General features: G+C 37.6%; 1 protein-coding gene across 1 annotated transcript in view; it reads left to right on the top strand.

Moving 5' to 3' along the window:
• The window catches only part of rhea (Talin_middle and talin-RS domain-containing protein rhea), a 214,086-nt gene that overhangs the window by 67,828 nt on the left and 129,107 nt on the right, over positions 1-17,151 (top strand). Inside the window, exon 3 of the mRNA XM_089102200.1 lies at positions 1,741-1,838. Coding sequence (XP_088958326.1) covers positions 1,741-1,838 — 98 coding nt within the window. The remainder of the gene's footprint in view (positions 1-1,740; positions 1,839-17,151) is intronic.

Genomic DNA, 17,151 nt, shown 5'->3' with positions numbered 1-17,151 from the left:
TTTTAGTTTGGGATCTTTTTGTCAGTGACATTGCTGTTTTTAATTTTATTGGTAATATTAATACTATGATTGTTATTTTTATTATTCTCATGGGCGAAATCATATAAATGAGTCGAGGTTGAGGCCAAAAGGTTCTATACAAAAAAAGCACCAATAGCCACTGAGTTATTTGTACCCCCTCGGGCGTGGCATTTTAAAATAGGGCTGGTCCATATCTTTTTTCTTTTTGTAGAAGAGCCTTCCTTGTTAGCGTCATGTTGTCCATCACTTATCCTCTATCCCAAGAACTCCACATCCTAGCTTCAAACCGGACTGGACAGACATCACTCGTTTCTTAAAAGAGACATGAGAGCCATTTGCCACTCGTCAGCCATCAGTGGCTATTGCCATTTGATCCTCAGAATTGGTACTAGCAGGACAACCTCTTTCACCCAACTAGGATTGCTCCTGAAGGAATCTTTGCTGGCGCCACGGCTGGGGCTTCGTATATACAGAGGGATTGAACCCCCCTTAGGTATGGTTTGACAGGCTTTATTGGCAGTGTATTAAACAAAATACCCTTCCTCATGGTCACACAGTGGACGAACATGGCCAGACAGGACGACCAGTGGCTGGACGGCCACTAACATTAGTAATAGAAGGGTCCTGTTTGTACATACTACCCTTTAGGGCACCACGGGGGAATTGTCACCGCTACACGCTTCATCCAGGTATGGGGAGGCGAGAGGCATTTTGGTATGTAAACATTAACTAATGCTAATGATAGGTTAGAAACAAATTCCTATACTACATTTACAAACTTCTATTTACAACTTCTATTACATCTTCTATTACATCAACTTCTTTACAACTTCTATTACATTTACAAACTATTACAAACTTCATTAAAAATGTAAAGGGCTCATGGATCTGTGCTGCCTTGACATGGTGGGTAACAACCATCTTTTTTGAGTTCTCTACCTTAATGGGATTGTTCCCCAGGGGTATTCCGAGGGGGGGCGGGGAGGGGCGCGCCGCCCCTCCAACATATTTGGCATTCGGTAAAATTTTCGCCGAAGGTGAAATTTTTGCAAAATTGCCCGAAATTTTGCAAAATTCTTGATTTCTGCAGAAAATTCGGAATAAATCAGGTAGGGATTCGGTAAAATTTACGAAGATCGTTCTCCAGTGAAATGAGTCTCGGGACGCCCCTGCTGTTCCTTAATCCTGACTGTTTCTTCCCTTACGGGTTCTTTGGTAAAACAACTCTAGAGATTCGTGTCCCGAGGACAATTCCAAGCCCTTCTTTCGTGACATTTGTCGGGCTTGAACCGTTACGTTCGAATTAGGGAATCAAATGTACTATGAGAAACCCAGCTCTGCAGACCCAGCAAATCTCACATATATATATATATATATATATATATATATATATATATATATATATATATATATATATATATATATATATATATATATATATATATATATATATATATATATATATATATATATATATATATATATATATATATATATATATATATATTTTACTCCCTCCTATGTATTTTCAATTTTCTTTACTCATTAGAGTTAAAACTCATTAGAGTTTAGTTTGTATTTTTTTTTTCATTTGTGTCTATAAGGTTATATTAATTACCTTAATATTAATTAATTTTGACAATTTATGTACTTAGTTTTGTTTGCAATAAAAGATTGGCCCAGTTAATATATTTTTAAAGTCAGTTCCTTTTTTTATAGCCAAAGACTATAGTTTGTTTCTGCCAGATGAAGACCCAAGAAAAGGGGTATGGCTTGAACCAATCAGAAGCCTTGGGTACTACCTGCTCAAAAGCGGAGTAAGTTACTGTTTAAATAAGTATATTTTTGGACTTTTTGTTCCGGTGTTGTACAATCAGTGGTGATCGCCTGTACAAATTTTCACCAAAATTCGCTATGAGTGATTCTGGCCATCAAAACTTTGGTAAAATTCGCGTTAATATCTGCAAAGACGTGCATTCACTTCTGAATTTGTTATCAATAAATAATTTGTTATAAATCAGTAAGTTTTTCTTCGGAAGCTTTTTGTGCTTGACCAGAGCTTGAATTTCCATCTCGTTTCCACAAACTTAAAATCCAGCTGCCGTTTGAACTTAGCGTAAATAGTGAGGTATTGAGGAGGGGGCAGCCACCGTCAAAATCGAAATAATTAATTTTAGTTTTAAGTTTAAAGGTTGCCCCTTACTTTCAGTTGAAAAAACTAATTTTTTATTTAGATTCTAATCGTTCTTCAAATGATACCGGGAATTCTGCCTCCCCTTCTATGGAAAATTCCCACCACATAAACTTTGTTTATCGAAATTACTCCCGACTAAAATCCCTTCTTTCTTTCGATGCTTAAATCCAACTGAAAAAAAAAAAAAATAGGTTCAAAAAAGTTTGTTTATCTTAAGAAAATCTTATCAAACAGTTTGTTTAATTTTAAGTTGTTTACTTATGATTATTGTGAGGATATATATGAGGATTGAGGATATATATGAGGATATATTGTGAGGATATATATATGAGGATTGTGAGGATATATATGATGGTTTTACTGACTTTTACGTCATTCTAGCGTGAAAGTTTGGACTTAAGGTAACGTAACTTGGCCACTTAGCATAGAAAACTACGTACGTATTGTGGCCGCCACTTAAGTAGCTCAGGACATAGGCATTCAGTTTTAGTGAGTGCTTTTAAACCGGGGCAGAATTTGTATTTGGAAGGGCGGATCCGAAGTCTTAACTGATCAGACATTGCTATCAAGGCGCGTAATCAGAAATTCCTTCCGAGGGGGGGGGGGGGGGGCGAAAAAAACAAATAAAACTTAAAAATGATATACAAAATTTCTGGATATTATGAGAAAAACTATTTCACAGAGGGGGGGGGGGCGTAATCAGAAATTCCTTCCGAGAGGGGGGGAGGGCGAAAAAAACAAATAAACTTAAAAATGATATACAAAATTTCCGGAGATTATGAGAAAAACTATTTCACAGAGGGGGGGGGGGTCCAACCCTGTCTATGTACCTTCTTGTACCAATACTAACTTGCCAAATTGTGTTGGTGAAATTTTATTACATCATTTATCATCTTTTGAGGAGGGAGCAATGGCGCGAATTACAGAAAATGTTAAGGGAGGGGGGGGGGCAAAATAATTTTTTCAAAATTTAGCGGGAAAGCTTTTGTAATTTTTTCACAAAAAATACCTAAAGACGTTATTTTTTGAAATCTGGAGGGGAGAGGACCAATGGACTCTCCTTGTCTCCCCCAATTTGCACCACTGGGAGGGAACTGTTGGCTCACTGTCTTCTAACCCTTCCCTGGGAAACGCTTTTGAGGTCCCGCGATATTCAATCAACTCTAAGGATCTTTTATTCCGCACTCTTTTATGTTCTAAAAATAAAACAATGCTGGTACAAATCTTATTCAGACACACCCTCCATCTTTGTGATCGCTTGTTTCATCGCATAGATAAGTTGCCAGTAGTTTAAAGAAACAAAAAATAGTTTAAGGAATAGGCTTAAGAAATTATTTGTTTATTTTTGGGACTTGTTGAATGTGCATTTGCGTAATCGGAGTTGCAATTTATTTAGGTTGGCTTGGCCCTGAGTCAACCTCCTTGTCCAGATGAGAACTTGTTATTGCGTGCATTTTCGGTGACAACAAAATGTAGCCGTTCAGACTAATTTGATTTATTATAAATTAAATCTGTACATTCAGAAAGAACGATGTGGGCACAATGTGTTTTTTTTTTCCTCCATACCCGGGCACTTCGTATCGAAGGAGTTGTTGAAAAAAGTTAAGATAGAGCTCATTATATTGGAAATTGGACCGACTGTAAATCTTTATCAAAGCAGAAAGTGATTAGAGGGCATCTAGCCCCCCCCCCACGCACATCATTACCCTCAACACAAACAATCAAAATTTTGAGATAGTCATTTTGTTCAGCGTAGTTGATTTCCACATAGAAAATATGTTCTTGAGGAGGACACTCCCCCACAACTCTCGGGGCAAGGGTTTTAAGTTATGCCCTGAGGGCGTATAAGAACGATGTTGGCACAATGTACTATTTACTATTTTTCTGCTTTAGAGCAGGGTACTTCATATGAAAGGGGTCGTCGTAGAAACTTCAAAAAAGGCTCATTCGATTGGAAATTCAAAGGGCTAGTTCCCTTTTTAATAGTCGAAAGTGATTGGAGGGTAACTAGCCCTCCCCACGCCCATCATTTCCCCAAACACATCCAATAAAAATTTTGAGATAGCCATTTTGTTCAGCGTAGTTGATTTCCAGATAGAAAATATGTTTTTGAGGAGGACACTCCCCCACAACCCTCGGGGCAAGGGTTTTAAGTTATGCCCTAGGGGCATATAAGGTTTTTAAAAAAGCAGTTGTCGTAGAAACTTCAAAACAAACTCATTCGATTGGAAATTAAAAGGGCTAGTGCCCTTTTTAATAGTCAAAAGTGATTTGAGGGCAACTAGCCCCCCCCCCCCCCGCCCATCATTCCCCCAAACACATCCAATAAAAATTTTGACCTAGCCATTTTGTTCAGCGTAGTTGATTTCCAGATAGAAAATACATTTTTGAGGAGGACACTTCCCCACAACCCTCAGAGCAAGGATTATAAGTTATGCCCCGGGGGCATATAAGGTTTTTATTGAAATTTTTGTCGTAGAAACTTGAAAAATTGCTCAGTCGATTGGAAATTCAAAGGGCTAGTGCCTTTTTTAATAGTCGAAAGTGATTTGAGGGCAACTGACCCCCCTCTCACGCCCACCTATTCCCCAAACACACCCAATCAAAATTTTTAGATATCCATTTTGTTCAACGTAGTTGAAAGTTTTGGAAATTAGGTCTTTAAGGATGACAACCCCTCCCCTCACAGCCCTCAGGGCAAGGTTTGTAAGTTATGCCCTGGGGGTATATAAAGTTTTATTGAAAGCGTTGTTGTAGAAACTTCAAAAGGGCTCATTCAATTAGAAATTGAAAGGGCTAGTGCCTTTTTTCATAGTTGAAAATGATTGGATAGCGACTAATGCCCCTCTTTTTCCGCCCACCATTTTCCAAAACATATTCAATCAAAATTTTGAGATATCCATTTTGTTCAACGTAGTTGAACGTTCTGGAAATTAGGTCTTTTAGGATGACAGCCCTCTCAGAGCCCTCAGTGCACGGGTTGTAAGTTAGGCCCTGGGGGCATATAAGGTTTATATAGAAAGTTGTTGTATAAATCATAGGCAACACGATCGCACTGCCTAAGTAAAAAACGGGGACACTCGAGAACGAGACAAGAAACGGGGACTAAGTAAAGAGGAGGGCACTCCCCCTTAACCCTCAGGGCAGGAGTTTTAAGTTTTGCCCTGGGGGCATATACGACCGATGTTGGCACAATATTTTATTTGTTAATTTTTTCCTTTAGAGCAGGGCACTTCGTATCGAAGAAGTTTTCGTAGAAAGTTCGAAAAGCCCTCGTTCAATTCGAAACTGGAGTGCCCTTTTTAATAGTCGAAAGTGATTGGAAGGCGACTAACACCCCTTCCATGCCCACTTTTTCCCAAAACACAGCCAATCAAAATTTTGAGATAGCCATTTTTTTCAGCGTAGTTGATTTTTTTCAGTCCCCTACAGCCCCTAGGGCAAGGGTTGTAAGTTATGCCCTGGGGGCATATAAGGTTTTTTATAGAAGGCTTTGTCGTAGAAACTTTTAAAAAAAGGCTCATTCGATTGGAATTTCAAAGGGCTAGTGCCCTTTTTAATAGTCAAAAGTGATTAGACGGCAACTATCCCGCCTCTCACGCCCACCTCTTCCCCAAGCACATATAATCAAAAATTTGAGATAGCCATTTTGTTCAACGTAGTTTTAAGTTCTTGAAATTAGGTAGTTTAGGATGACATCCCTCCCCCCCCACAGCTCTCAGGGCAAAGGTTGTAAATTATGCCCAGAGGGCATATGAGGGTTTTACAGTACGCGTTGTCGCAGAAACTTCAAAAGGGCTCATTCGATTGGAAATTGAAATGGCTAGTGCCCTTTTTAACAGTCGAAAGTGATCGGAAAGCAACTAACAACCCTTCCACGCCCACCATTTCCCCAAACATATCCAATCCAAAGATTTTGAGATAACCATTTTTTTCCACGCAGTTTAAATTTCAGGAAATTATATCTTTGAGCAGTACACTCCCCCCACAGTCTTCAGGGCAACGGTTATAAGTTATGCCCTGGGGGCAAATAAGGTTTTTATTGAAATCTTTGTCGTAGAAACTTGAAAAATTGCTCAACCGATTGGATTCAAAGGGCTAGTGCCCTTTTTAATAGTCGAAACTGATTTGAAGGAACCTGACACCCCCCCCCCCCTCTCACGCCCATCTTTTCTCCAAACACATCCAATCAATATTTTAGATACCCATTTTATTCAACGCAGTTGAAAGTTTTGGAAATTAGATCTTCAAGGATGAAAACCCCTCCCCCCACAGCCCTCAGGGCAAGGGTTGTAAGTTATGCCCTGGGGGCGTATAAGGTTTTTATTGAAAGCATAGAAACTTCAAAAGGGCTCATTCAATTGGAAATTGAAAGGGCTAGTGCCTTTTTAGTAGTTTAAAGTGATTGGAGAGTAACTAACGCCCCTCTCACGCCCACCAATTTCTCAAACCCATTCAAAGAAAATTTTGAAAAACGATGTTTGTTCAACTTTGTATGAAGTTCTGGAAATAAGGTCTTTTAGGATGATAACCCCCTCAGAGACCTCAGGACGAGGGTTTTAAATTATAGCCTTGAGGCATATGAAGTTAATATAGAAAGTTTTTATAGAAATTTCAAAAAGGGCTCATTTGATTGGAAATTGAAATTGCCCTTTTTAATAGTCGAAAGTGAGTGAAGTGATTAACCCCCCTCTTACGCCCACCATTTCCCCAAAAACATTCAATCAAAGCTTAGAGATGGCCATTTTGTTCAACGTTGTTGAAAGTTCTGGAAATTATGCATTTAAGGATAACAAAGGGCAAAGGTTGTAAGCTCTGCCCTGGGGGCATATATGGTTTTTATGGATAGAGTTGTCGTAAAACTTCAAAAGGGGCTCATTCAATTCGAAATTGAGAGGGCTAGTGCCCTTTGTAATAGTCGAAAGTGATTGGAGGGTAACTAAACCCCTCTCACGCTCACCATTCCTCCAAACACATCCAATCAAAATTTTCAGATAGCCATTTTATTCATCGTAGTAGAAAGTTCTTGAAATTAGGTCTTTGGGAATGACACCCCCCCCCCCAGCACTCAGGGCAAGGTTGTAAGTTTTGCCCTGGGGTATATAAGATTGTTATTGAAAGTTTTGTCGTAGAAACTTTCAAAAGGGCTCATTTGATTGGAAATTGAAAGGGCTAGGGCCATTTTTTATAGTTGGAAGTGATTGGAGAGTGACTACCGCCCCTGTCATGCCCACAATTACCCCAAATACATCCAATTAAAATTTTGAGATAGCCATTTGGTTTAACGTAGTTGAAAGCTCTAAAAATTCGGTGTTAGAGGATAACAAACACCCTAACAAACCTTAGGGCAATGGTTGTAATTTACGCCCTGGGGCATATAAAGTGTTTATAGAAAGCGTTGTCGTTTCCAAAAGGGCTCATTCAATTGGAAATTGAAAGACCTAGTGCCCTTTTTAATAGTCGAAAGTGATTGGAAGGCTTGATATTTTTATAGTAAAGATCGAAGTGGGTATGATGTATTATTTTTTTTTTTCGTGTTGTTGTTTAGACCAGGGCACTTCGTATGGAAGGAGTTGTCGTGGGAACTTCGAAAAGGACTCATTCGATTGAAAATAGAAAGGGCTGATGCCCTTTTTAATAGTGAAAGTTATTTGAGGGTAACTAATCGCCCTTCCACTCCCACCCTCCCACGCCAACACTCCCATTTCTGCTCTTAAAATTTAACCAAATCAAAATAGCGTAAGTGTATCCAAGCTATCAAAGAAAGTAAACAGATTTTTTTTGCGAATGGTATCAATTTTTCCATTTCAGGGCAACTAGAGGAGGTGTGAAACTAAATTAAACAGTACTATTTGTGTCCAGATTTTTAAAAGGGTGCATGCTGTTAAAAATTGCTGAAAATTTTTCTCCAGCATACAAATAGCAGGCCAAACTATAAAGTCTTAAAAAACGAAATGATTTAAATTATTATTTTCTTTTCCCCTGAAAAGACTATGTCAATAAAAAACGAACAGAAATTAATTTAAAAAACTTTTTCCACAAAATAAGTTTTTCAAAGAAAAGTAAAGAACTCTATTAAACAAAAATGAGCAAAAATAAAATCAAATAATCTAACAAGCGTGAAACTACCAGAAATCAGTATCGATAAATAAATGAAACCCAAAACGAACAGAAATTACAGTAATTAACCGAGTCAAACTCAAAACGAGTAGAAATTAACATAAGTTAGGCGCAAAACCCCTATGCCTTCCCAAGGTCAGAACAAAATTTGCACTTTACTGAAAAAATACAAACGAATGTGCATTGTCAGTTTAATATACATATACTGATATTTAGTAATCAAAATGTTAATATTATTTGATTTATTAAAGTTATAAAAGTAAAAACAGTTATATTTTTTCACAAACATAATATAATCAAATAATGTGTCTTCAAATGGAAGGCTTCCATGATAATCTTTATCAATTCCTGTATTCTTCCAGTTGAAATACTACGCTTAGTGGCAGCTATAGTGAAAGGAACTCCTGGAACATTCTCCTTTTCCTCCTTGTGCATTTTTGTATGGGATTTTATTTCTGGATAACTGGTTGTATCTTAACATTAATAATACACGGTAAAAATATAATTTCTGTGGTCTTCAAATGGAGATCAGCCATGGAAACCTTGATAAATTCCTTAAGTCTTGCAATGGAAATACTACACATAGTGGCAGCTATAGTGAAAGTAACTCCTGGAACATTCTACTTTTCCTCCTTGTGCATTTTTGTATGGGACTTTTATTTCTGGATAGCTGGTTGTATCTTAACATTAATAATTCACGGTAAAAATACAATTTCTGTGGTCTTCAAATGGAGATCAGCCATGGAAACCTTGATAAATTTCTTTAGTCTTGCAATGGAAAAACTACACTTTAGTGGCAGCTATAATGAAAGGAACTCCTGGAACATTCTCCTTTTCCTCCTTGTGCATTTTTGTATGGGACTTTTATTTGTGGACAGCTGGTTGTATCTTAACATTAATAATATACGGAAAAATACAATTTCTATGGTCTTCAAATGGAGATCAGCCATGTAAACCTTGATAAATTCCTTTAGTCTTGCAATGGAAATACTACACTTAGTGGCAGCTATAGTGAAAGGAACTCTTGGAACATTCTCCTTTTCTTCCTTGTGCATTTTTGTGTGGGACTTTTATTTCTGGACAGCTGGTTGTATCTTAACATTAATAATACACGGTAAAAATACAGTTTCTGTGGTCTTCAAATGGAGATCAGCCATGGAAACCTTGATAAACTCCTTTAGTCTTGCAATGGAAATGCTACACTTAGTGGCAGCTATAGTGAAAGGAACTCCTGGAACATTCTCCTTTTCCTCCTTGTGCATTTTTGTGTGGGACTTTTATTTCTGGATAGCTGGTTGTATCTTAACATTAATAATACACGGTAAAAATAAATTTTCTGTGGCCTTCAAATGGAGATCAGCCATGGAAACCTTGATAAATTCCTTTAGTCTTGCAATGGAAATACTACACTTAGTGGCAGCTATAGTGAAAGGAACTCCTGGAACATTCTCCTTTTCCTCCTTGTGCATTTTTGTATGGGATTTTTATTTCTGGATAGCTGGTTGTATCTTAATATTAATAATATACGGAAAAATACAATTTCTGTGGTCTTCAAATGGAGATCAGCCATGGAAACCTTGATAAACTCCTTTAGTCTTGCAATGGAAATACTACACTTAGTGGCAGCTATAGTGAAAGGAACTCGTGGAACATTCTCCTTTTCCTCCTTGTGCATTTTTGTGTAGGACTTTTATTTCTGGACAGCTGGTTGTATCTTAACATTAATAATACACGGTAAAAATACAGTTTCTGTGGTCTTCAAATGGAGATCAGCCATGGAAACCTTGATAAACTCCTTTAGTCTTGCAATGGAAATGCTACACTTAGTGGCAGCTATAGTGAAAGGAACTCCTGGAACATTCTCCTTTTCCTCCTTGTGCATTTTTGTGTGGGACTTTTATTTCTGGATAGCTGGTTGTATCTTAACATTAATAATACACGGTAAAAATACAATTTCTGTGGCCTTCAAATGGAGATCAGCCATGGAAACCTTGATAAATTCCTTTAGTCTTGCAATGGAAATACTACACTTAGTGGCAGCTATAGTGAAAGGAACTGGAACATTCTCCTTTTCCTCCTTGTGCATTTTTGTGTGGGACTTTTATTTCTGGATAGCTGGTTGTATCTTAACATTAATAATACACAGTAAAAATACAATTTCTGTGGTCTTCAAATGGAGATCAGCCATGGAAACCTTGATAAATTCCTTTAGTCTTGCAATGGAAATACTAAACTTAGTGGCAGCTATAGTGAAAGGAACTCCTGGAACATTCTCCTTTTCCTCCTTGTGCATTTTTGTATGGGATTTTTATTTCTGGATAGCTGGTTGTATCTTAATATTAATAATATACGGAAAAATACAATTTCTGTGGTCTTCAAATGGAGATCAGCCATGGAAACCTTGATAATTTCCTTTAGTCTTGCAATGGAAATACTACGCCTAGTGGCAGCTACAATGAACGATAATGATACACTGCAAAATACAATTTCTGCATTCATTGAATAGAAGTCATCCATAATCTTCTATGGAAGTCTTGATAAATTTCTGTAGCTTTTCAATAGAAATAATAAGCTTAGTGGCAGTTATAATGGAAGGGAATCTTGAAGCTTTTCCCTCCTCCTCCGTGTTCAGCGTGGACTTCCTCCATGGACTTTTGTTTCTGGATGGTTGGTTGTATATACGAACTTATGGCATCTTCACAGAAATAATATACAGCAAAAATACAGTTCCTGTAGTCTTCTGGAAGTCTTCCATAGTCCTCTACGGATGTCTTAATTAATTTATGTAGTCTTCCATTGGAAATAACATACCTAGCGGCAGTTATAACCCCTGGAATATCTTCCCTTTCTCTCTTTACAGCTTTGTATGAACTTTAATTTCTAGATGGCCAGTTGTATGTCAAAATTTATCTTTATGTACATTGAAATCTTAAGAGAGCTTTGGCGAACACCAATATTAGTTTCAGAATGAAAGCAAAAGAACAGAATAACGTCATAAATTCCTCGTCAAAAATAATAAAATACTAGAAATAAAAAAATAAGTATTAAAAATAGTAGAAGTAGAAAAAAGGAGGAAAATAGACTTTTTAATAAAATAAAAAAAAAAATTAAAAAAAATTTAAAAAATAAAATTTTTAATAAAATAAAATAAAAATCCAAAAAGGTAAAGCTGTCCTTCCTTTATTTATAACACTACAGCTATGCGCTTACATGAGGGCACAGTTTTGCGTGATTGTCTTGCATGAAGTAAAAACAGCCAAAAATTTTGTCAGATTGGCTTAAAGAACTTACATACGGAAATTTTCTTTGATTATCCTGCAGGCGAGATATCAGCCAATAGATCATGTCCTAGGGTATTCAATTGAACGGGGTGCTACCATTTCGGCGAACCGTCACAAGCACGAAACGTCATAACATCAAACCGTCAGAACCTCGAACCGTCATAACATCTAAAAAAATGTCTAAGTTTATATAATAGTAATAAGTATATAATAGTTTAGAAACAAATTTCGGCTATATATTTGCACATCAGGGGGGTGAGGGTTTAGCATAGCATATATTAAATACGTAACCTAACCTAGGTACATTTCCCCCCCTAAACCCCAAAAACTAAAGTTTTAAAATTTTTGATGTTATGACTGTTCGAGATTCTGACGGATTTTTTTGTCGTTGCTATGACGGATTTTGTACTGCTCCTAACGGTTCGATGTTATGACGCCTTCCCCAATTGAACTTGATTGATTGTTTCAATCAAGTTATACTGAACATCGTATACTGAACATCGAGTTACACTGAACATCGAGTTATACTGAACATCGTACTTGGGACACAGGGTGATTTTACCCCAGAGTTGCAGTGATTATTTGTGTTGTAGTTGTATTTGTAGTTATATTTGTATACAACTACAACTGTGTTGTAGTCTTGTGTTGTTATATGCTATAGTTGTGTTGTAGTTATATGTGATGTGGTTTGCGTTGTGTTGTAGCATTCAACACAGCTTAGAAAAGTGTATTTGCAGATAGACACGTACCTTGAGGGAGTTTTTTTTTTTGCCTTTTCCCTCCGAATTCTTGCTATTTTCTAGCAATGTCTTATTGTTCCAACATAATTTGATTTATTTTTGTTATTTAACATTTTGTTGCATATTTTAAAGATAAAATTGAAAGGTTTAAGCTAAAGCCAAGGTTTGTTAGTGATGCGATGAATTAAGACCAATCCATGTATGATCCGAGATATTGCACCAATTGCTTCAGTATTTAAAAAATATTGTGTCGGCTTTATTTTGTGCACAACTGTGAACCTAATCGTCTTGAGTTTGTCTGCTGTAACAACTCATTGTTTATTAAAGAGTTTTAATACTTCTGTATACAAACCGGTCTAACTGTTATTTCAGAAGGGTCTTGCAGTGTTAAAACAGACAATAAGTGATTCAGCAGTATACACATAGCTTGTAATACATGAATTGGAGTTAACTTTCTGGAGTCGGTCCACTTTTAATGGCGAACTCCAACCATGTTTGTGCAGCCAGCTCGAAATCGTGGAAAATGGATGTGCAGTTTGATTGACACGGGACAGTCGATTTCTGTGCTACTTTCCTAAGCATTAAAGGGGGATTTTAATAAACCGTAACTTTTTTTCTAACTCCAAATCGTGAAAAGTTGGTACATAGTGCAGTTTAATTGACCTGGGCCTTTCAATCTCAACACTGCTTTCCTAAGCGTCAAAGGAGGATTTTAACAAGTAATAACTTTTGCTAACTCAAAATTGTGGAAAATGGGTACAAAATGCAGTTTGATTGACCTTGGCCCAGTCGATCCCTACACCAGGATTGCCACCTGTAGCACAAGAGTGCTATTTTAGCACTATTTCATTGTGTTTAGCATTATAGCATGTACTCATTGTGCCACCTGTAACATGAAAGGGCTATTTTAGCACTATTACAGCAAGTTTTTTGACTGTAGCACCAAAAATCGTTTTGTAGCACGCAAGTTTGGGCAATTGTAGCGCTTCAGGAACTGACCATTGTGGCGACCCTACCCTACACTGCTATCCTAAGCAGTAAAGGGGGATCTTAACAAACCATAACCTTTGGGCTTACTCGAAATCGTGGAAATTCGGTACGTAATGCAGTTTGATTGGCCTGGGGAAGTCGATCCCAACACTGCTTTCCTGAGCATAAAAGGGGATTTTAACAAACTAAACTTTAGCGTTAACTCGAAATCGTCGAAAATGGATACGTAATGCAGTTTGATTGGCCTGGGTAAGTCGATTCCAGCACTGCTTTTCTGAGCATAAAAGGGGATTTTAACAAACTAAACTTTAGCGTTAACTCGAAGTCGTCGAAAATGGATACGTAATGCAGTTTGATTGGCCTGGGTAAGTCGATCCCAACACTGCTTTTCTGAGCATAAAAGGGGATTTTAACAAACTAAACTTTAGCGTTAACTCGAAATCGTCGAAAATGGGTGCAGTTTGATTGGCCTGGGTAAGTCGATCACAACATGGCTTTTCTGAGCATAAAAGGGGATTTTAACAAACTAAACTTTAGCGTTAACTCGAAATCGTCGAAAATGGATACGTAATGCAGTTTGATTGGCCTGGGTAAGTCGATCCCAACACTGCTTTTCTGAGCATAAAAGGGGATTTTAACAAACTAAACTTTAGCGTTAACTCGAAATTGTCGAAAATGGATACGTAATGCAGTTTGATTGGCCTGGGTAAGTCGATCCCAACACTGCTTTTCTGAGCATAAAAGGAAATTTTAGCAAACTAAACTTTAGTGTTAACTCGAAATCGTCGAAAATAGACGCGTAATGCAGTTTGATTGACCTTACTCAGTCGATTCCGTGACTGCTTTCCTAAATATAAAGGGGGTGGGTTAACAAACCACAAGCTTTGGTCAAAAAGAATTTTCATGAAGCCATCCACCATACACTCTTAGATAAGTTCTAGTTATTTGCTAATTTCAGATTGTTCATAAGAGGGATGTTACTTTTCTATTCAGAAAAGAGTCGACTCAGGCACTTACGCTGGAGGGTCAATTTCCCATCCCCCTGAAATCTCAGATTTGTCATATTTCGCTCGTCTATCTGAAGTCTTTTGACCAAATTTACTTCCCCACAGGAAAACGGTCTACTTGGACAAATACTCAGGGGGGGGGGAGTTGTCAAGGTTGAGTTACCACGTAGACAAGCTTTGTAAATAATCCTGGGAAATTTAACAAACATTTATAAACATTTCTCTTCGATTAGCGCAAATCACGGAGTCTTGTTTCTCCTTCGAAACCTTTTCCCTGTCGGAAATTTTGTTTTTCTTATTTCTGTTTGTCTTAACTATTTTTAGCTCTTGGCAGGCGGAACACTTTCTATAGAGCGATTTGAATGATTTACCACTAGAGATAATCTTTTTTTTTTTTTTTTTAAATTTGACAACTTATTGGTAGCTCTCTCTTCTTATATCATGATGCTGTTTGATTTTAATTGGTGTTTTAAACGAAAGTATTTTTAATGGACATATGCTGCTTTTCCGTGATTCATCACGTCTGCGTACTGGTGTATCCTTTAGTTTCGTTATTGTTACATTTTGTTGACTTTGTTTGATTATTGAAGTTGAATATTTTGTTATTATTTTATTGTTATTATTATTTTTATTATTTATTATTTATTGTTTTATTATTTTATTGTTATTATTTTACTATTATTATTATATATTGTTATATTTTTTTATATTGTTGACCTAATGTCAAACAATATTATCTAATTCGGTGTTGTTATTACAATTTCCTGTTGGTGGAAAATTTATTCGTGCCCGAAATGCCGCCAAAATCGAAACGTCTCAGAGAGAGCCCCCAGAAAAATGTGGACAGATGCCTGTTATGTACTTCAGACCTAGAAGAGGACTCTAAAGCATTACTTTGTGATGGGTGTGGGAAATGGGTATGTTGTGACTGCCTGAAAATATCTAACGCAGAGTATGAACTCCTCGTGAAAATGCAGGAGAAAAATGGTTTCAATTGGGACTGTGCTTGGTGCAAATCAAATGTGACCACCCCTAGATCCATTATCCCTCCCCAACCCGCAGCTACTATCCAAGATATTACTACTGTGATCACGCAAGCAATAGGAAACCTTCAGAGTAGTCTCTCCAATACCATTGCGCAAACTGAGTGCACTTAGAGCTGAGCTAGGTTCTATAAAAGACAAAGTAAATAGTGTGGAAGTGGCCCTATCCTCAAAATGTAGCGTGGATAAAACGAAGAAAATTGCGCTAGCAGAAGTCCATGCACTTAGTGGTAACTTTCAGCAGTCGTTAGAATCTGAAGTACGACAGATCATCCGTGCTGAAAAAGACCGAGAGTCACGGAAAAACAACATTGTTGTATACGGTATTGACGCTTCCATTGATGACACTAACGCTCTCAAGCAGTTTTTATCAACCGAGTACGGAATCAATTGCGGTCCCTTAACTAATATCCGTCACCTAAAGCAGAATATACAGACTAGCAATCCATCCCGGAATACGGCACCGCCCCTTTTGTTTACTGTGTCATTCTTTCAAATTAAAAAAAATATCTTAAAAGAGTCTTTCTCAATGAAAGGAGCAGTACAGTTTCGCCATGATCGATCGAAACAAGATCAAGAGAGATATAAAGCACTTGTTGGAGAGCTTAAGGACAGAATAGCTGGTGGTGATAAAAACCTCGCAATCTGTGACCTTCGTATTGTGTCAAAAAACGCGAAAAGCAGAGGAGAAGTCTCTCCTCTGAACCCAATGCAGATGTAGAATTCCAAGTTGTGAACTATGTAAATAATGTAAATATGGGTGTTACCGAACATGTTAGTGCTTTTTCTACGGAAAGACTCTCATCCATGACTAGTGACAGCTCATTGGAGAGCGAAACAAGCTCTGGAAGCTACTACACTGCTAACTTGAAGGCACCAGCAACCACTTTAGGCAAAACAGATGAGGACTTAGATCAACCGGGCAATAGGACTAACAACCGGAGTAATCAACACCAAAAACGAGTAAGTGCAGATTTTTATGCTCTAATTACTAATGTTGACCAATGTCTTAACAAATTAAACAAGCTCAAATATGTGATTTATTCAAAAAATTCTGATCTGGTCCTATTTAACGAAGTTTGTACCAAGTCCAATAGAAATAATCCTAAAGATTCCCATTTTAAGATTCCAGGGTATGGTGTCATGTCAAACCTACAGTCTTTAGAATGCAGGCGTGGTCCGTTGGCGCTATTCAAGACTTGTTATAGTATACGATGATTGTGTCTCCCAGGTAGCTCACAAATTGTTGAACCTGTATGGTTCGACCTATGTGATGACAGCAGTGGAGTAATAACCAGAGTAGGCTGTATTTACAGAAGCCCATCTGCCCCTGATTGCCAAGAAACCGAGCGGACAATAGCAACAATGCTGCAAAAAGCAACTATGAATTACACGGGGAACCTTTTTATAGCTGGTGATTTCAACTTCCCTGACCTCATATGGAAGGATGGATATCCGTATATACCTTTACTTACGAACAGAAGCAGAAGCACGAATCTATTCACAGACTGCCTTCACGACCTTAATCTCTACCAGATTGTCGAACAAGCTACTAGAGGCCGACTTTTCCAGAGACCGACTCTACTTGACCTAGTGTTCTTACGGGATAAAGACCAGCTTCAGAACATAAATTACTTACCTCCTCTAGGAAAGAGTGATCATATAATCCTAGAAGTGAATGTGTCATTTCGTAAGATAAAAAATGATTACATAAAGAAAACTTATGTAGACTACCGGGCGATCAGAAAAGAGCTG

Source organism: Artemia sp. Qi Xiang Cuo, chromosome 16 (genome assembly GCF_049724085.1).
Source record: "Artemia sp. Qi Xiang Cuo chromosome 16, ASM4972408v1, whole genome shotgun sequence".
Classification (NCBI taxonomy): domain Eukaryota; kingdom Metazoa; phylum Arthropoda; class Branchiopoda; order Anostraca; family Artemiidae; genus Artemia; species Artemia sp. Qi Xiang Cuo.
The sequence above is the reverse complement of the archived record's forward strand: the minus strand, read 5'-3'. Positions and strand labels throughout refer to the sequence as shown.